Raw genomic sequence first — 22,612 nt, 5'->3', positions numbered from 1 at the left:
TTTTGTATAGAGAAGCAGCACACCTTTCAGGCAACTAGTATTAATGAGTAGACATGACTATAGAATCTCCATCTGTTTCTCTGACAAAGCTGTGGCTACTCTAGCCTCTCATTGAAATTCCATTAATCTGGTGGACCAAGGTCCAATGCGAAAATCAAAACTCCATCTAACCCTTTCTCAGCTCACAATAACCTACACGTGAACTCTGCCTGTTAGCATGCAGCAAGTTATGATTTTGCTATCAATCAGGCAGTTGGCCAATAAAAAAAAAGGGAGGGGGCAGGCTGGCAACAGCGTGTCTGGCAGGGTTGGGAGACTTTGTTTTTGTTTTCTGTTTTCATCCCCTTTCAGTTTCTATAGGATGTCTGGACCTTGTGAGATTATGCATTATTCTCCTTGGCTCTGATTTAATTGCTACCAGCAATCAAGTCGAAGCATCACTGAAGTGTGCTTGAATTTCATTAGGAGATATAACTTATGCTACTTTCCTACAGTACCTAATAAACCATAAAGAAACCAAAACACATATGGCTTGAGGGAATAACTGGAAAATTAGGTAGCCATTTGGGAACTGAGTGAACTTTTGAACCAGAGGAACAGAGAAAAAGAAATATTAAAGGAAAAGACAGACTTAGAATGCACACCGAGATGTGCGGGTTTGACCTTTTCAGTACCTTGAAAATTACATTAACATTATGAAAAATACATATCATGTTTAGAGTTTACAATCCATCAGAGTTCAGATACTTTGTTAGCGCCTACCATAAGGTAAAAGTCAAAAGGACAAAACAACAATCTGATTTGACAAAAGGCCTTTGGGTGACCTGGCTAATTTAGTTATACTTATTGTTAAATACATTATCTTTTTATAATTAATATATCATTAGACTGAGGTTACATCATGAGAGTAACTTTATTCAGCAAAGGAAAGAAAACATATACAAAATCTAAGTTGCAGGGAGAAAAACAGATATGACTAGATGATATTTTAGAGTGGGCATTTAAAATCCAAGTGGTAGTTTTAAAATTAATTTATAATATTCTTAGAAGAAAATGTAAAACTGTCAAAAATGATATCATTTATATACCAATAAAGAATAATACTAAAAGTTAAATTTTCAATCTGCTTAAGAATTGCTTACATAAACACTAACGAAAATGCACCAATATTTAACAAAAAATTAATGTTATACATAAATATAAGTTATTAAATAATACTGAAATACTGAAAGTAATCTTTTAACAATAAATATTTTTCATGCTATTAATGTATTCCCTGTATATATGGTTATAAAAATAAATATATAAATTATTTATTCATAAAAGAGAAAACACAATAAGCATGTAAATGCAATATAATTTAGTAACAATTCACTTTTTCTAACAAAGCACTGGCTCCCACAGATATTTAATTGTTGGAATTCTTTCAATTTTTTTAAAGAATGCACATAGTGTTTCCTTGTACATCAAAATATTTATGCTATTTTGAGAAATTCTGAGTGTGTATATATGTGTATATGTGTGTGTGTATATATACGTATATATATACATATATATATATACGTATATATTCTATGAACATATTCCGAATGTGTATGTGTATATGTATATATGTATATTCTCTTGAGTATAAATATTCTGTCTCTGTATATGTATACATAAACACATACTCATTTCTATCTACTAACATTTTACAGAGAAGCAAAACAAATCATTGTAACGTGTCTGAAAAATAGTTCAACTCATATAATAATTCAGTGTTTTGCCTGGAAATATCATTTCATCATTTATAAAATATTTTCTAGTACAAATGCTTTTGAAGATCACCTTAGAAAGAGTAATGCTCTGTTTCGGATCGTAAGTATCTTTAAAAAACAAAATAGATAGGAAACAGAAAGAAATCTCTTTAAAAACAGAAATTAAATGTTTGTCAAAATGTAGAATTCAACATAAAATGGATACGATTATTATTGCTACACACTGTATGAAGTTCTGAATGTAAAAAAAAAGATTGTGTTGTTCTGAATCAGTGGTTAGAATGTTTATCACTTATGCATGTACTTGACTTATCCCTGTTCTGCAATAGACATAATTTTATACCTCATAAAAGCAATTTATGTTTCCAGAGGGAATAATCTGGATAACATAAAATGTGGAGTGCTCTGTTGCAGGAAGCATATTTTCATTCAGCAATTGTATTTCGAGACGGAACCGCACAGTCTGATCACCATGTAGAGGCAGAAGGCATTATTCATTTCTATGTCTATGTGAAACTTTGAGTACCACAAATTAATATGCACGGCTAATTTATCGATACACATTCTTAGTTTATAACTACTTCTCACCCTTTCAAGGTCTCTATAATACAGACGCATTCATCGGGCTATAACAGAGAAAGCACATACTACACTAAAAACAAGTTTCATAACTTTGGCAAGTTTTTCAACATTACTAAGAGATAAACAATCAATGTTATTGCTAATTCAATTAATACAAAGCACTGTAATGTTACTGTGTAATGTGGAGCATTTTTAGGTGACAATCAGAAAAATGAAAATGTGTAGTAAAAGAAGCATTTGATGAAAACCTGTCTCAATGTGAGAAGGCAATGTAGGAATAATTGATTTAATATTTTATGAACTCATTATGTATGAAGTTTTCAGGAAAAAAGAGATCAAAAACCTTTTTCATTATTAATAAAATAAATAATACAACAAGCCATTAGCAACACAATAAAATTAAGCATGAATCTGATAATATTAAATTAACCAACAAATTTACTAATAATATTCATGCGATGATGCAAAAACACTCTTCTAAAAATTCTAGTGAAGAAAATTTCCTAGGAAAAGAAGGAACTACATACTTAGGAAAACCACTAGAGAGAGCTCTTCTGTTCCTTAAAGATAAGTTAACTGAAGCCTCTGTATTTATCTGCATTCTGACAAGACCACCATCTCTACACACCACATTGTTTTGCATTAGAGTGTCAAGAAGTACATACTATGGAAAAATATCACATACCATCAGAGGGGGCTTCATCATCTTTATCATATCTTTCTGAAGCTAATGAAATAGTGTCTGCAGATCCAGCAAAAGGGTCATCATATTCGTCTCCATCTTCTGCATCACCTATAAAAGAGTCAGAGAAAAGCCTCTTATAATTTAGCCATCTTAAAAAAATGTTACTTTGTTGGAAGAGGTCAATTTTCCTATTAAATTCAGTCATTGTCATGGAAAAACAAAGAAAACATTTTGAACTGAAAAAAAAAAGGTCCTATTTTAATGTATATCCACTGTAATTTAGATAAAGTAGGAGTTTTTGAAGGTCAGTATACAACTGCTTATTTCTAGTACAAAAGGATACAAGTTCCAAAATTACTATGCTCTCTATAAAGATGAATACAAAAAAAGTAGAAGTAAGGTAAAACAGAGTCTGTACCCAAAATAAATGAATAAAACAAATGAAACCAAAATAATGACACACACAAAAAAAACATGGAAAGCACAACAGAGTAAATACTTCAATTTGCCTACCATTTACCTACTCAATATTTGAAAAATTATGATGAGAAATGTATAATTCAAAGCCAGATGAACATTTTATGTTTTCATTAAAAATCCCGTAACATTAGAGTACATTAAAAAATGGTAACATATCTCTCAATGAAAACTGAAGGTATCTAATTTGTAAATAACCCTGTTTGAATTTAAAAGGTTTATATGAGTTTTAAAGCAACTTTTCCCAAAAAGGATTCCTGCTCTTGAAAATGCAACTAAGTATTTTTAATCTACTGTAAAATGTTCTAGTTTGTTTTCTACATGATTTTCCAATCCCAGCTTGGTTGGTTGGTGGTTGGTTGGTTGGTTGGTTGGTTGGTTGGTTGGTCAGTTGAAGTAATTTAAACCCCACAATTAAAACTTGTGGTTTGAGTTTTTCCCACATACTCATTTAGAATAATTTTTTTTAAAAGAGTGAATCAGATATTTGCTATCCCAGTTATATATAAGCATTCATTTTTCACCTATATTCAACAACAAAGAAAATCTATATATTTAATACTAAATCAGTTATCTCACTGTTAATTCTAGTTATGTTATCCAGCTGTTAACAATTCAAGAGAAAACCAACCACCTTAGGGATTACCCGAAAAGCATGGTGAAAATCTCCATATGGAACACTAGAGTACCTACAGTATTACTTTGAGACCATAGCTGCTGAGCAGGTCCAGATTAAAGATACTCATCTCTCCAAAAGTGTATCTGTATCCTCTGACATCCATTTGACGGGTAGCACCCTATTTTTCACCATATATTTGGAAGGGGAAATAGCCTCTTTCAAGACAACACTGACAAAGTCATAAAAAAATCAACATTCATCTCTATTTTCTTACAATTGTGATATTTCATCAGCATTTGTCATTCTTACCCTGAAAATAAAGATAGGACTATCTCCCATCAAGACAATAGAGCAGAATATAGAGATGACTATCTTCCTGTTCTCAGTGATTTCACCACTGGGTGCACCATATATGGTGACGTTTCTTCCCCAATTAAAATTCCAAGGAACACATACATATACCACTCATTCTTCATATCTTAGTTTCTCTTTCTTATGAGATGCTCAAAGTATTTTTCAGAACATTCAGTGATCCCTTACAATATTTCTCTTATGGAAAGAACAGTGCTCTGATTTTGAAAAAACATGAGATAAGAGAGAGCCTCATAAAGCATTAGTAAAAATATGTTTGAACATGGAATGATAGCTCATGGAATATGCGTTGGAAAGATCATAAAATTCTCAAGTGCTCTTAGTTGCAAGAGTATCCTTATATTCTTAATAAATAAGAATTTTTATGATGTGAATTTTCTAAGGATATTTCATACTCTGAACCATAAATCTTGCTGTGAAAATAAAAGTATTAGGATATTTCAAATACATCACCAGAACTTAGCACTTCGTATATTACACTATTATGAATATAAAAATACAACAATAAAACCAATGGTTATATGGAAAAGGTTTTGAAAAATATTCAAATGTTCAGGCTTAAATCTATTAAATTCTATGTAGAAATATGCAGAAAAAAATTAAAACTTAAAAGGTTTTGAAAATCAGAATTAGTTTGTTTTCCTTTGAAAATATCCACTATATATTTTATATGTACGTCCATGTATATACACACATGTACATAACAATCTATATTTATACATGTACACACACACACACACAAAGATCATTATTAAAGCTATAAATTCAGTAATATTTCAGTTACAAATATTCTACACAAATTGGTCACCCACATGTTAAAAATCTCTGTGGTTTTTGTTTTTGTTAAAAAAAAAATGTTTGAATTATATAAACTAACGTGAAATTGTCTTCAATTTACCCATTCTAAGACCTGCAGCTCATTTGAAATGTTGTTTTATAAAACAGTAAGTGTGGTATTTATATTTATCTAAGACAAAGAAAATGAAGTACTGCTACTAAACTCATTTCTTCCTTTTTTTTTTTAAGCTTTCTTTGAATTAACTCCGAAAGTAAAGAATAAGAATCTCTGCGGTATAGGTACAGAGTTATTTCCTTTCTCACCCGCATTAAGTTGAAAGGTCATTTTTCAAAACAGCCTTCTTCCTTTTACTGTTGTTCCAGTGATGACCCATCCCTTTTCCCCATCCTAATGAGTTTTTTCAACTCATTAAAGAGCTGCAGCCTTATAAGGAACTTTAATTGAACACAGGGGTCGCTGTTGAGTAGGGCAAGGCATTTTTTTTCTCCCCAGGGGCTGAGTATTTGCAGCTCTACCTGCAAAGACTTCTAAAATTAAAAGGAAAATGTTCAACTTGTGTTTATGTAATAGAAAACTGAACTCCAAAGCAACGATGGGCATCAGGTAAACGTATCCAATACAATTTACAGACATAATTGAAAGCATTACAGCCTAATCAGACATCTAGAAGAAAAGCATGCTCGAATGAAATGTCTCCAGAATCATTAGTTGGCAGCCATTCGATTACAATCACACATAATGTCAGTGGTGCCTTGAGCCCGTGCCAATGACAACAGCATAAATTTTGCATCTCATTTCTGTGGTCATAAAATTAATGATCAGTTTAAAAATACTTCTTTGTAAAAGTTATTGCGCAGAGAAAAGACATGAATGTGTCCCTGTTATGTACTCACGAGGATAATTATGGGGTTGTTGCTCATTAATACTGTTTCTTGTTTCCCTAGAAAAGCATTTGATTTATCCCACAACTTTCAAAAGTTTAATTAACGATACAAAGTTAACAGTCTAAAACACAATGGTCCAAGACTTCCCTTCCCATTTGCAGTGGCAACTGAAATATCACTGCAAAACCCAGGCTTCATCGTACCACAGCAGCATAGTTCTCTGAAAAACATTTTTTCTATTTATAGTAGTTGGGTTAAATCACTAAGATCCCTCCTGTTTCATATGGGTCCTTATCAATGAAGCTTTTCCTAAATGCCTAGAGTTGAAGCCCAACAGCCGCTCAACAGTCATGACCCCTACCACCACTGAAGTTGATTTAACCAATTTACTGCTTGTTTTATCAAATATGGCCCTCTTTTAAACATAGGCGGGTAAACACTAAATAATATACCTAAAATTTGTATTATAATCATTCCCTCTTACAGAGCATGAAAGACAAACTTCAGGGGGGGAGGAACTACTAGAGTGAAAACAAATTAATTTCTAATTTTCCACTCAGTTCATTTGTCCAAACTAATTTCTCAAGTAATAATACACAACTAAATAGACAAGCATTTAACTTGTCATTCCTTACCCCCACCTTTTTTTATTTTTCAATTACAGTTGACATTCAATATTACTTTATATTAGTTTCAGGTGTACAGCATAGTGGTTAGACATTTATGTAATTTACGAAGTGATCCCTCCAATTAGTCTAGCACCCACCTGGCACGATACATATTATACTTATTACAATATTATTGACTATATTCCCAATGCCGTACTTTATGTCATTTCTTAAGGGAATCTGTAGTTTAATTCTAAAACTTTCAAAGATTTATTCACCACAAATAAGAAGAGTCTCTTCATAACTCTTCTGCCATAGGAGCGCTAATTTATTGGGTGCAAATATGAGGCAGAGTTATAAAATAAGGATACCATTTCTCAAGCACTACCTCTGAAATATACTTCTAATACTACAGGCCCTGTCATTTTGAACGTGCTTAACACATTTTTACAAAGCCAGAGATGGGAGGAGGGGGGAGCTGCAAGTTATCTGCTCAGATTTCACTGGGAGAGCTAATTTTCAACATTACATACTCTGTTAGGAAGGGTAAAGGAAAGGAAATTAAATGTCATCCAAACTTCTGACTTTTCTGCTGTTCTTAAGGATTCCATCAGAATAAACTAAAATGGGTCCTTTCTTACCTAACAATCCTGCTATTTTAAAAAGTAATTTAGTCCATTAATAAATTTAATAATAAAAATAAGGTCAAAGGAAATTGCTTTCTAAGTAAATCTATGCATATTTAACATTATCAATGAGGTCTTAAGGAAAAACATCTATTAATTTTTTTAATTAGAGGAAAATACTTTAAAGGAGAAAATGAGAGCTTTTTAGCTATGGCATTTAAAGGGAATTGAAATCAATATAGTCACATTTTTTAAAGCTGTAGACACTAATATTTTACAAATTTGAAAAATATTCTCTTGAAATATTTGTCTTGTGTTTATATGTATGCCCCTCTTTTAGCAACTTGTAATGTCCTCAAAAACTATTTGAAAACTAAATTATAAATCAAGATTTACTTAAATTCTCTTGATAAATGAAGTTGAATCACACCTGCTATGTAACATGCACAGGTATCTTCACATTACCTTAATCATTCTATAAAGAAAATAATCATACTTAAATCATCACTGAAGTAAAACAAGACTAATATAAGGGCAAGATACAACTACAATCAAATCTTGTTTATCATTTGCCTAATATACCGAGGGTGCCAAAAAAATGTATATAAGTGGATACTTTGGTCAATGTTGCTCAAGCAGTAGCTTGCCGTAATCAGAAGTGTCTGGATGCGGATGGTAACCACTTTGAGCACCTCTTGTAATTGCAGAACTCAAACATGACTTGTATTCCTCTTTTTTTATCAGTATATATTATTACAATTTTAATACACTTTTCCTTTCTTAAAATGTGGATACATTTTTTTGGCACCCTCTGTGTATTAGAAAATTTTATTTTATACTCAGTCAGTAACAGTCTTTATTCAATTAGTAATGTATTTTCATTACAAAAATAATTCTTTCAAGTCACATTTAAGAGACCTATGACTTTATTATGTGACAGAGAACAAATTCCAAAATAATCATAATTCTATTCTAAATTTACTCTAAAATGAGCACAACTCGTGCATAAAGCTTATGTTCAAGAATACTTTATATTATAATACTAAGCTATGTGATAACTAAGAATAGGAAACTAGGGTTTGATCGTCTGTCAAGTACAATATTTGACAGATATAAGAAGGAACTCTCTATTCTAAATAAAATAGGCAATATTTCAAATGAATGACAGGGACTAGACTAAGCAATACGAGTTCTAGTTGCTTAGATTCAAATCTTATGTACAACCAAAATTAAAGAATTTAGAAAGCCAACTGATCATTTATTCTAAAGTCACAATTTGTCAGGCCTCCTCAATGGAGAATCTAGACTTGAGGATATGAAGAGGTAAAATGAGGACCTTAATAAATTAAAGAAATGAAAAGGGGAGTATTAAGACCACAGCTTGCCATGGAAATGAATATAAATAGCAAGTAGAAAATTAACTTAATGGACAAGCTTCAATATCTAGGAGCCACTGTAATAAAATAAGTTTCTACCAATACAAACTACTCTCATCTAAAAAAAATAGAAATTAAAAAATAAATCTTCTAAGATCTATGCAGCTTAATGTTTCAACAAATGTATCAATTCAAATAATTTTAAGAACTGCAATACTTCAGACTGTGAATTCTGTGTTGTTCAGTCTCACATGGGGGCTAGTATCTACAGCGTAAAGGATGAGGAGATGTGGGAGGGAAGTAAAAAAGGATGACAGACAGCTGTGCACCTTAGAGAAACTTAATAACTCGCTTAATAGAAATGAATAAATCTGAATTAATTCTTTTTTTTAAGAACTCTCTACCTGCTCCTTTTTCCTCCCAATAATGACATTAAGATGGTATTTAACTATCATTCAGAGAAAAAAAAAGTATGTGAAACAAATAGGAATCCAAAGGTAAAAAGGAGGAAAACAGCCTCTGTTTACTTCATTGTGACCTCATATTGACCTGAGAGAGAGAGAGAGAGAGAGAGAGAGAGAAGGAAAACAGCCAAAAGGAATCTGCCCAGGTCTCCTTGGAAGAAGATAATCCAAAACCCAAGGGGAAAAGGAAAGAAAAAAAGAAAAGAAGAGAAAAGAAAAGAAAAGAAAAGAAAAGAAAAGAAAAGAAAAGAAAAGAAAAGAAAAGAAAAGAAAAGAAAAGAAAAGCAGTACTATCAAAATATACATAGATGCACTGAATTTACTCAATGTAGAATCTGATCACTAATAAATTCCTATTTTTGAAAAAAGATGTAATCTTGAATAATTACTTGCAACTATTAAATGTGCAGTAACTTCCCTTTACTGTTCCTAACAAACTACAAGAATGGTCCTTTTAGAACAAAGTTGAATATACTTTGAGAGTAAAATGGCATAAAATTACTCAGCTTCTCATATTTCTCCAAGGTATACATCTAATTTATCCACAGGCTTACTTTGGAGCAGGCACCCATGGTGATTAGTTAACTCAATACAGCAGTATTGAACTACAAATGACTTATTCAGAGGAAAATGATTATGGGGAATCTCTGAGTTCTGTGTTATTTGAACTCTTATTCTAGGCTCATTTTTCAATCTCTATCAAATACTATATAAATTTCCATTTTCTTTAGAGACAAAGAATGTATCTCAGTAATGGAATTTTAATATCCACACACCTGAACAAGTCCTAAACCAGCGTACCAAAGGGAAAGTTCTTACCCTATTACTGAATCATATGCAATCATACAATGACTTCATATTATTGTGCTTGCATAGCTTAAAACTGTGCAATGTATAAAAATAATTAAGTCACAATGAGAGTTTGATAAATAATCACTGGGACAAAATACACCTTTTAAGAAGAGAGGCAGAATCTAATATAAACAGTACACTGTACAAAAGTTACCGTAATTAAAATGTATAAATTTATTAGTTCTATATTCAACTGAGCAAAATGCAACATGATTAATCCCATAGTTAAGAGTTCATCATAGGCTATAAAGAAGTGGGTATTCATGGAGAGGAGTTTCCTGCTCTGCTCTTTACTTAACAGTGTTAAAAAGATTAATATGAAAAGAAAATCTTCTCGTTCCTTCCAATCACAATGATCTTGATGATTTAACGTATAAAGAAACTGTGGTTTCCTTTGAACTGTTTGATTTTAGGCTTGTCTGGCTAAGTACTTGGTTTATTGAAACTGTCATTACTCTCTCACTTATCAGCTGGCAGAGAAATTAATTACTCTGTGGTATCTGCTAGCCCCAGTTAGAAGACGCCATACTGTTTTCCCCAAATCCAGATCCTAGCTCCACATAGGTTAACTGACCTCATGTTGTGACCCTCAGACCAGCATTCACAGGATTCAGGTCACGACCTATGAATTAGCATCATGGAAGTAAGGGCCATACCCCGTTTCCCTTACAGAACTGAAGACATGAAATAGTAGGAACTTCCTACGTCTTTCCTGATGTGGTTTTCAGTACACTAAGCAGCTGCTTCTCGAATCTAAAGGAAGACAATCAGGTAATCAGCACTCTCACATATTTCAAAAAAAAAAAAAAATGAAACTGAAAATTTCTATGGTATACACTTATCTGCATCAAAAGAATCACAAGGATGATAAAAACCAGCACATGAAAAATATTTCACTCATGTTCTCGAACAAAAAGTGATCCTGTTTTTAAAACAATTATCCTTTAGAAACATTACCTAGGAGTACCCAGCGACAGGCCCCCTGCTCCCATCACTACCATAAAGTCTCCTTTGCAGTGTTAAATGGCGTTGGGTTGGTATCTCACCTCTGCTTCACCAAATTATTCCATGTGCAACCACAAGTAAATGCCTTTGCTAACACATTTCTACCACAATGTACTCTAAGAAACATAAAACCTAAGAATGATAAATACAGAAGTTTGCTTCATCAGAAGACAGTGCAGAGTAGATTCTGGATATGCTTTTTAATTTTTTTCTCAGCAGGGGGAGCTAGCACTCTCATCTTGAAAGTCTAAGTATACAAGTCGGATATTTAAATTTTGATTCCAATGATCACATTTCAGTATGTGTTAGATTATCCTACTGAAAAATCTCCACAAGGAAAAAAAATTTCAAGTTTGACAAACTTCAAAATTTACCTTTGTCTTGAAATTCCTGAAGATAGCTGCAAAAAAAAAACAAACACATTATATTTTAAAATGAGGGTGACAAATCAAAATAAGGTCCAATCAGTGGCAGTAATTCTAATCTGTTTTAAAATCTATATTATAAACATACATTTAGGAAAAACTACTTCCTATCCTGAAATGACAATTCCAAAAAGTTTATGGATTTATAATAAAAGTGTTTTTAAAGACCTAAGTTATAGTAGTAAAATCAGGATTTATCTTTAATATCTATGACTTATATTTATTCATTTCAGTATCTGGAGATTATTATTTTCCATATTTACATTAAAATTCTCAACCTAACTATATCATCATTTAAACCAAATATATCCTCAACTAATCAAAATAAACAGTTGAATTTTGCTAGAATGCTTAGAAAAATACATATTCAAGAAGCTTCACAAAAAAGGATATTATGACAAACACATCGGTTTTTAGAAATTATTATAGCGGAAATATATTTTGTCCTTTAAAAATATTTAACAGCAATTAAATTACAACATTAAAAATTTAATTCCGTGACAATCAATTCTTTATTGAAATGCTAATTACAAAGTTGCTTCTAAGTAAGAAATTAGTAATAAAAGGCAAGTAAGGGACTTACATCGATTTCACATCTTTTATCTTCTTAATAAGAGATTCTCTCTTTTCCTTTGCTTTCTTGGATAAATTTTCCCCTTTCAGTATGTCTGCTACAAATGTTTCCACATCTAAACCATGAAATATAAGAAACAGGATACAAATTATAAGAAAGAATCATTTTTTGTGGAGACAAATAGGACAATGATTATTTCTACCCATAAGTATTAATATTGGTACAATTTGTTACAGTTATTTATCAATCCAAAGCATAACAGTTGAAGTATGCTTCAAATACTAAGTTGGACAAATCTGTTCACCACTTAGCTAATAAAATTTGTATGCTCTGCTTATGCTTAGCACAGCAAATGCTATTTGGATGTTTGGCATCATTACACCAGGAAGAAGCACACAAGTTTTAATCAACTACGGTGCCCCATAAAACAAATTCTCTCACATAAAAGCAAGCACAGAGCATTTATGCATGTGTTACTATCATTTTACAATATTTTCTAAGTTCCTGTATGAACAGGTCATTCACAATATTATGTCAATATAAGTTAATGTCTCTGGAAAGGGTCTGTTTTTCCTAGTGTAATTCATTTTTAGATGTACACAATGTTTAATGCTTTAAAAGAAAAAAAAGTCCCTTTTTCTAGCCAGATTCCCAAACCAAACCCTCCTCCTTCCTACCTGCCCCACCCACTCTGGGCAGCCACCCTCAAATAAAAAAGATAATCAGTTGTGTGGTTTTGTATGCTCTAGCTTCCTGCCTTGGTATTACCACCTTGAAATATTTCTTTAAATAAAGGAAGAAGTGGCAAAAATAGATTCATCCACTATTTAAAACTAGAGTAACCTAAAGATAAGATTTCTATGGCCTCATTTTCACATAACATAGCCTCCGTTTTTAAATTTTAGTAAACTTCTAAATTTTTTTGTCTTCTACTCGTTGGTATAAAATTCCTACAAATCCTTACTGGTATGATTTTATAATAGCTCTCATTCTTATTTTTTCTGAAACATTGTACAACTCTAAATTAATTTTTTCAGAATTTCCAATCTCACTTCGAGTTCTCTAATACTGAGAATATCATTTAAAAAATTTAAATACATGAGTGTAAACCATCCATATTTCATATTGAATAGATGTATGTTTTACTTTCTTTTTACTTAACTACTTGGTCTTCTAACTCACCTTGATAAAAAGATGGTAACAAAACATACGATAATATTACATGTATTAATTCAAAACAGTGCAATAGTCTTTCAACTGTACTTATAATTAACAATTTAAAACCTAGTATTTGAGATAGAATGTAATCGATTTTAAATTCTTGATTAAAATAAAAAATATCTTGATCCAATGCACAAAGTTGATTAAACTGTTATTCTATGCATTCACAACAAATGTGTCAAGATCATTTTTCACTAAATCAATCTGACAAGTGAAAGATTTAAATTTAATATTGATATATTTTTTAAACAGCTTTCTGTTTTCAGGTCCATTAATGACTAATATTAAAAATATCAAAAGGCAATGAAAGCAAAGTGTCCCAGGTTCTCTTTCGGTGAGCTGTCCATATTTTTCGAAGAGGGGGACATATAGAGACATAATCCAATACCACCGCACTTTGGACTCAGATTTCTAAAGTGAGTTCAAACTAATGAAACATCAAAAAGAAAAGCGCTCTCCTTTAAACTCTTTAAGTTTTTGTACCCAAAGGAGCAGACACTCTTTGGACATCCAGATATTAGCTGAACTGGAAAAGATCGTTGGCTTCTCTAAGATGGTCACAATAAGTCTACTAAGAAAGTGGGATGAGAGAAGGAATGGCATCTCTACTGCGGATTCCTTCTCCAACGGGACTCAGTACTTGTGAGAAGCACCGGCACAGTGATTAGTGAAGAGTCTGCTTAATGTTACTTTCACTCAGTGTTTGTCTTTAATTCCCTCATCCACGGGTATTTAATTGCCTATTTTACATTTTCATTATACAACCCAAGTTTAAATAAACGGGATCTATTTTCTATCTCCGGAAGCAATAACAGCAGGAATTATAGCCCACGAGTTATTTCTTTAAAAGGTCATTTCATTTCTATAAAAACAGAAAACATAAAAAGCTGCAGTGCTTCATCTAGTGTTTCCTAACACTCCCAAAAAATATTTTTAAAATACGGATCCCTGCTATCCCTGAGGAAATACTTGTTGAGAGTGAAACTTCAGGGAAAAATCTATGTTGTTATTTGTTTGTTTTTCCAGGGGGAGGAGATTCCGAGGTTGGGCAAGAGAAAAGATCTGTATTTTTAGAGTAGTCTTAACGTATTAATTCCTAAACTTATCCCAGAAAAAGAGTCTCGGGCAATTAAAAAGATTTTATAAACACTGATTTTAAAAAATATTTCTCAAAAGAGACATGGAACGCGTAGGAACTGCTTTGCTATTTTCTTCTTTTTTTTTTTTTTTTTACAATATGTTAAGAACTTTATAGTGGAATTGATGCAATAATCTTAGTTTATTGGTGCCCACTGAACTCGGTTAGGTTTTTAAGTTTTTGAAATCTGGGTTCTTCCTTAAAATCCACAATGTGCCCATTTATTTCGAATCCAACGAAACCAGCCTCTCCCAGGCACAGGAGACCCTCTGGAAGTGCCGGGGGCCTGGAGCAGGGTCCCAGAGCAGAGAGCGAGCACTGAGAAGTGAGAAGTTAGTGGGGGCTTTCCTGGGAGATGCTCGGACTCTGCCATCCCCGCCCCTCGACACTCGGAGTGTTAAACCCCGGGGTCCCCGTCATCGGAGCTGTGAGCCGGGAGCACTGGGTTTGGGGCAGCGCCTTCACCAGACAAATGGGACTGGATCTGCGGCTTTGTAGCTCAGAGCCAGGGTAATATTTCAAAAGCAAGCAATAAAAAAGTCCTGGGCGAATCAAGCGCTCCTCTGGCTGGTTGGAAAAGAGATTTGAAGCTTTTTATTGTGCTCTGAATAGCCCTGCAAACGGTAAACTAGCGAGCGCGGTAGCCCTCTTCTACCTTCCTTTAGGGGTCGTGTCCCTCGGTTAATTTGTAGATTTCACTGACTCCAGACTGCCTGTAATTCGGGGAAAGGCAGTAATTCGATTACGAGAAAAGGTCAGCCTGCCTCCTCCCTCGCCTCTTGGACTGATGAGTTAGAATTCCTCTTCCTCGGACACGCACTCACCACAGGAGAGAGAAACGTACAACCCACCTTGCCCGTGAGGAGAAGGGGCAGTTCGTGGGTGCCCCCAACGCACGGGTCTAAACCCCACCGCTGCCCCGCCCGCAGCCACCTAGAACGCAGGTCGGCTCTCCGGCAGCCCCAGAATGAGTCCCGTCTCCATCAGCCTCTGCCCCCAGTCATCACGGAGGAGAAAGTTACCCCATATGGCGGTGGGGTTTGCTCCTGTTACACCTCAACACTGCCAGAAGCAAACCTTACCTCCCGGTACAACTGTAAAGATCTGGGGGAGAGGGCCTTGAAAAGAGCAGATTTACAACTGCTCTGCAGATAAATGTGGTCTGAGAACAGAATTAAAAGATATCGTATCTTGGCTCAGCAATCCTCAAGCAGTTTAAGTTAGAAAGCTCTCAATAGCCATCTGAACCCCTAAGAGGCAAACACTTGGCGTACACCAAATCACCGAATAGTACTCCAAATTGTCCTTTTTTTTCTCTTTTTATATACATATGGACCCCCTAGAAAAACTGCCACCAGGGCTTCCCCTAGAGTCCTCAAGTGGCTAGGACAGGTATCAAACACACACACACACACACACACACACACACACACAAACACACACACACAGTTTTCCATCAACTTCCACATACAGTGAAAATGTGAAACCACACAATGTTGGAACAGTTTTTAAATTCTTGCAAACAATAAAATTAACTGTTGGCTTCTCGAAACTGAGTACATAGCTCAGGTTCCCACTCGAAGAAAAGATGTTCGACTACATGCCCTCCCCATCCTCCAACAGCAAACAGCCTGGAATATAACTGCCAGGCTGCAGGTTGTAAACAAGTCACCAAGGTAACACCTGGTGTCTTCAGCCTGTTCCCAATTACGCAGTATCTTCCTGAGGGGACATGCATTCAGACACTTAGACACACACACACACACACACACACACACACACACACGCAAACACCCTCTGTGATAGCCTGAATTGTATAGGAGAGGGAGGCAAGAATTAAACTGAATCCACTATTTGCTCAGCCCCAGATCAATAAAACAAGTGTAAAACTAATCACACCACACCCCAAATGGCTTTACTACTTAATTCCATATCTTTCTCTACTTTACGAATTGGGCCAGGTTTCAGTTTGTATGCACTGAAGTGCTATCACCAAACTTAATGTGGTAAGGATCCCAGCCAAACTTAAACTGGCACCAGAACAAAACGCCATGCTTTTCTTCTCTGGTAGAGGGGGGTGTGGTCTGACCAAACACCTACTGGTGAATACATTTTTTAAAAATCAATTAAACCGGGCACAGGTAGATCAATGAAGCCAAATGCCCAAAGTTGGAAAATGGCTAATTGAAAAGTTATTGATTGCTCTAATTAATGTCTTTCTCTTGATTACTTAGCAGTTTTACAGGTTATAGTGGAACTGTGGACTTTTCAAATATGGAAGAAGAAATGTGAATAACCACAAGGAGTTCTCAGAAAACACACCTGAGTCTTACAATCCAGTCATCTGACAAAATTGTCAAAATTGGTTTTGCAAGCTAAATGATTTATTTTGATAGAAAACTGGGCTGTTGAAAGATAGGGATGAACATCTTTCACCTCTAAAAGATGGCTCGTGATAAACAGTACCTTATGATAATCAAAATCTTTTTACTACGCATTTTCAAAGAAGCCACAGTGAATAACACATTAGTCTGAGATTTACGCCATATTCACTGTTAGGCAGCATCTATTATAATGTGTTCAGTATGTGATTGAAAAAGAAATGTAAACTCAGTGGAATGAAAAAAATAGACTTGGCTTTAATTGAAAAAGACAAACTAAGTGAATAATGAGTATATAAAAACTAGCCTATGCCACTTTTATCACCCATATATGACACTTAATCTTAAATTTATGAGCGACAACTGAACTGTTTCAAATCACCAGAGGCTTTTCTTATTCTGTTGTTTCTATCTTCTTTCTAATAGTATTTTAATGCTGGTAACGTAGAGATAAACCCATTTGGAAGTTTTTTTACATACTTCTCATTTGTAGTATATTTGGATTCCTTTTTTTAAAAAGAAAACCAGTGATAATTTGGATTGAGTCACTATAATACCTGTGTATACTAGCAAACGCCTTATTTACTAATGTGAAATGAAAATACTTTCAATGGAAACCCATGTGGAAAACAAGCCAACCAAAGATGCCCTCCCAAGAAAAAGCAGAATATCATATGCTTAAGATAGGCAAACAATTTTCCTAACATCACATCTTAATTCATCTATGTTACATGAACTATACAAGGAACTGTAAATTTCTGGTCCCTTGATTTACTACTACATTTTCTTATTTCTAGCAGAGAAAATCTTAGAGGTGTATTAGACTGATTCCACCTTGAGATAAAATGTTCTCATATCAACTTTATGCTCATTAGTTATTCCTGCCAAAATGGGACAGGCTTGTTCTTGCTCTATAGGAAAATCCAGGTGCTAAAGAAGTAGGTGACTATTGGTGACTCAGTAGGTGGCACTCTTCCCTTTACATACTCAGCTAATGCCCCAGAAGAAAGTTATGGGATACTAGATATACCATAAATAATACTCATACCGTGTCTCCCCGAAAATAAGACCTAGCCGGTCAATCGGCTCTAATGTGTTGTTTGGAGCAAAACTTAATATAAGAGCCGGTCTTATTTTACTATAAGACCGTGTATAATATAATATCATATCATATCATATCATATAATATAAAATAATATAATAAAATATAATACCTGGTATAATATAATATGATACAATATAATACTGGGTATAATATAATATAATATATAATAATACTTGGTATAATATAATGTAATATAATACTGGATATAATATAATACTAGGTCTTATATTAATATTTGCTCCAAAAGACATTAGAGCTGATTGTCCAGCTAGGTCTTATTTTCGAGGAAACAGGGTAGGAAAAATAAAGCCCAAGTGTTGACCAAATTATAAATGGAACTTTGGAAAGGTGGAAATCGAACCACACTCTTCTCGGCATTGAAATAAAACTCTGCTTGTTTCAACTGAATTGTATTCTTTACCTAGTACCCCTAAAGCGGTTACAGATTATAATGCATGAAGGTTTAAAAAAAAAATGTTCTGGAAATTCCCAATAGGGGAAAATGCAATATTTCAATTCAAGGCTGCTGGATGAACAAAATCTCAAGGTCACTTTGCAGAAATCATACAGCCACTTTGTTTGGTTTGGTTTGATTTTTCAAAGTACAGATAATCCACTATTTTCTTCTTTTAACATTGGTTTCATTTTCTAGTTTAATAGAAAGAAACTAACATCCTCTTACAGCTCTCCTTTTTAAATGTGTTGTCCAAAAATAAATGAATGAGAATATCTGATTGCAAACCACTAACAGTCCAGCAGTCAAAGGGTGGTGATTAAACAAATGAAGGGGGTTGTGGGGGCCAGTTGTTCCAGTTCCTCTCACTTTCTTGACTGCCTGGAGGAAAAACTCACATAAATCAAGATTATTCTTGCTGTTAGTCCTAGTCAAAATATTTGGATGTGGGAAAAGATTAAATGAACAAGATTTTGGATTATCCTTTAATTCTAACTATCCAGCCTAAATCTGTTCTTCCATTGTTATTTTTTTTAAATTAAAGATTTCCTGTAGGACATATGGCAGAATATTCAAAATTTGCTTTGCACAACAAAAACTCATGAAACAAAAGAATAATTCAACACTTTTACAAAAAGCATAGGCTTGCAAGATTTAATATACTGATTCCACAGAAATATAAACAACTAACAATCAAACTACACAGCCACTTTTTCAAGAGTATCATTAAATGTAAATTGAGAATGATAGCCTTTCTGGGTTTCTGCATTTCTGTAGAATTTTTTTTTTTTTAAAGGAGGAAGGAATGAGAAGGAGGGAAAAACAAACATTGAAAGGAAAGTCTAAAACTGTTATAATCATAAAGAAAAATAATAAGAAAAAATAATAAATTGATGAGAATACATTTGAGTACCTATTTCTATCAAGCAGTTGAAATGTCAAACATTTAACACACAACATATAATGAATTGAATAATTGGCACATGGAATACAAAGGAAAAAGTCCAAACAATATTATTGTGAAAGGCGTTTTCTTTGGACTTTATATTCTTTTTTCTGAAGGCAAGGGATTTTAAACACCAGAAAAGTTTAGTTCCTTATCTTCTCTACCTTGAAATTCTATCACAGTGCATACATTCTAAGAGCACTCAACTCAACTGTTAGCTATAACCACCACTACCAATATCTCCATTCTTAGTTTCAAAGAAAGAACTAGGTAAGCCAGCAATATCTCTAACATTCAAACCAATACCAACTCTTCCTCTATAGTTTTAGTAATTTTACATCTAACCATGTACTATTTACCCAACATATTAGAATTATGCAAATCATCATGCACAATCCTAACAGAAATTTTTTGGATGAAAAACTTGAAAACACTGCTGAAAGCATTTTATTACTGAAATCTTCCTTACCTCAAAAAAAGATTTTAATTACAGTCAAACATAAAATGTTAACAACCACCTTTAAAGAAGTTAAAAAAGAAAAATGAAAAACACGGATTCACTTGTTTCATTTCTTTAAAATATTTTTTCTCATATCCCTACCCCTTGAAAATATCCTCTGAAAATAAAGTAGAAGCCAAATTTATAATCTCAAAAACTTTAATATTTTAACATTTCTTTTTAACATTTCATGTGTTTTAATATGATTTGCTCTAATAAAAATATTGGAAATGTCAATAAGATAACTTTCAAGATGCTGATTTCAGACATTATGCAAGTACATTATCTGACTAAAGAGAGAGGGATGGCTAAAGTATATAGGAAGTTAGTATTGGAAGATAATTTAAATATTATGTAATACTGAGCTTTCAGTTAAATTACTCAAACAAGGGCCACATGAAACATTTGTATGGGGATCAGAGAATAAAGGGTCTCATAACCTACATATCATATTATCTGCAAATGTGTGATTATGGATCCAAATAGCAAACTGTCTACTGTGGCAGCTGTCAAGCTTTAATAGCATGCACCCAGAGGTCTGCGCTTTATTAAGTTCACAAATTCATACCTAAAATAAAGGGGGAAAAATTCAGACCTAGACTTAGAATATTGGGTAATGGTAAACCCCACTCTGATCTGGTTACTAAAATAACACTCTAAATTCCAATATCGCAACAACAAAAATGTTAACTGTAGTAAAACAAAATAGTACTCATGAGAACTCTCATATAATGGAATAAAAGCTGCCTTAAATCAGTCTTTACAGTTCTTTCAGTATTTCCCTCTGTGGCATCCATTAATGACAACAAGCATTTCTTAGAGTAAAACCCGAACCCAACCACAAATGCATTCATTACACTGTAATCATGTTCACACAAACATAAGTCTGCATCCATACACTATGGATTTTAGTTTCTCTATCATATTCATGAATGCTAAGCTAACCACCAAAACAGTATGACAGCATGTTAGATTTGGTCTCACACTATAACAGTAACATACTATTTAAAATGTCTCACTTTAGAAATTGCTTTTCAAAAGTTAAAATAAGCAACATAGGTATCTAAGGGGAACTTTTTAAATCCAGGTATTCATGACCAATATTGAAAGAGAAATGCTTTAAGAGACAACTAAAGTAAAGCTATCAAAACTCAGTTTCCAGAATTCTGATGTATGTATGACAAAATGAATAATGGTAAGAATTCCAGAGCATCAGCATAGGTAAGATTTGTGCTACCCTAATGTATTTTCTATCTTGTGCAGAAATATAAATTTTCCAGTGGCCCTTAGTGAAAATACACATCTCCACATCTAGTTCACAGCATTGACCAACCGCATCTTGCACTCCTAACGTACAGTAAGTTCCTATAAATGGTAATTTAAAGCTGAAAAGGGGAAGATAAGGGTGCAAACATGAAGTACTGTCATCGTGTGACACAGGAAGTTGGACTTTAACACATCCTTCCTTTTTAATATGTTACTCAGGCTCAAGACAAGTGGCCATTTAAGAATCAGGCCCTTTGAAAGTCTTAAATATAGGTGGACTGAATGTTCAAGAAAAATGGGAGTTTTAGAAATGACAAACCCTCCCATTCCATAACCCCTAACACCTGTAGCTCAGACCTCTCTTTGCATCTATACCCCCTTCTCCTCCACTGGCCAGGCCAGCAAAGAACTTCTTTGATTACTGATCCCTTCCCAGTTCTCACACTTCTCACTTCTCATTCATGTTCTCTCTCTCTCTCTCTCTCTCTCTCTCTCTCTCTCTCTCTCTCTCTCTCTCTCTCTCTCTCTCTCTCTCTCTCTCACACACACACACACACACACACACACACACACACACACACGCCGCGCGCGCGGCGTCTTTACAATGCATACAGAATAGGCTTCCCCACCATCCGAGCACCAAAATTCAACACACACGGCCAGACCCCTCTCCCCACTCCCATTCCCACTCCCACTGGCCAGGAGACATGGGGAGCGCGGGGAGGGAGGGTAGAGACTCTGAAGGCTTCAGTCCCCATCAGCTCGCCCCCGCCCCCGCCGCGTTTCCCGCCCCCTTCCCGCTCTTTACCTGCCAACAGGTTCCTAATTTCCTCAGGGAGGGTATAGGGAGAGGAGGCACTGCTAGGGTTGGGCATATTAGGGAGCGCGGGGCGTGCGGGGAAAGGACCTGTGCTGCAAGGGTAACCGACGGGCTGGGGTTGCGGCTGCGACCTAGACTCTGGCTAGCGGTCCGAGTAAGCACCGCGGGGCTACGATTCCGGACACTGCCGGGCCGGGGCTCACAACAAGGAAGTCACTGAAACCACAGCCTGCAGCTGCTGGACTCTCGGCCCAGCCCCGCCCGGCAGATCGGGGCGGGGCGATGGGCGGGGCGAAGACCCAAAGTCCCGAGGAACCCAACTGCGCATGTGTCTCCCAAGGTTTGCCGAAGCTCCGAAAAAAGCCTCTGGGCAGGCGACGCCCACCGCTACGTCAGGGAGCGGGAGGAGGAGCGGCTGGTGGGAAGGGAGCCGGCTGCTGGGGAGCCGGCTGGGCTGCGTCACCTGACCCGGCGCCTGAAGCGCCCCGCTGCCATTTTGGTTACTGGTACCACCAAAAGTGCTGGCCGTTTCTCCAGGATCTCGGAAAGTAAGGTCTCCGCAGTGCCTTCACGTTTCCCGATTAAGAGACCTTCTGGCCGATGGTCAGCGTCGCCGAGGTTTCACACCTCGCCTGTATCCCCCAGGCATTTTCGTCCACCCTAAATTATTGTGGCCT

General features: G+C 34.9%; 1 protein-coding gene across 3 annotated transcripts in view; it reads right to left on the bottom strand.

Annotated features, from left to right (window-relative positions):
* The window catches only part of SKAP2 (src kinase associated phosphoprotein 2), a 163,898-nt gene extending 141,719 nt beyond the window's left edge, over positions 1-22,179 (bottom strand). For all 3 annotated transcript variants that reach the window (XM_033088628.1, XM_033088629.1, XM_033088627.1), the window contains exons 1-4: positions 21,924-22,179; positions 12,115-12,220; positions 11,481-11,506; positions 3,025-3,132 (exon numbers count right to left, since the gene is read on the bottom strand). In XM_033088628.1, the coding sequence (XP_032944519.1) occupies positions 3,025-3,132; positions 11,481-11,506; positions 12,115-12,220; positions 21,924-21,990 (307 nt within the window). In that variant the 5' untranslated portion in view covers positions 21,991-22,179. The remainder of the gene's footprint in view (positions 1-3,024; positions 3,133-11,480; positions 11,507-12,114; positions 12,221-21,923) is intronic.
* Between the last annotated feature and the right edge of the window lie 433 nt (positions 22,180-22,612).

Source organism: Rhinolophus ferrumequinum, chromosome 20 (assembly GCF_004115265.2).
Source record: "Rhinolophus ferrumequinum isolate MPI-CBG mRhiFer1 chromosome 20, mRhiFer1_v1.p, whole genome shotgun sequence".
Lineage (NCBI taxonomy): Eukaryota > Metazoa > Chordata > Mammalia > Chiroptera > Rhinolophidae > Rhinolophus > Rhinolophus ferrumequinum.
This window is presented reverse-complemented; position numbering and strand designations above follow the sequence as displayed.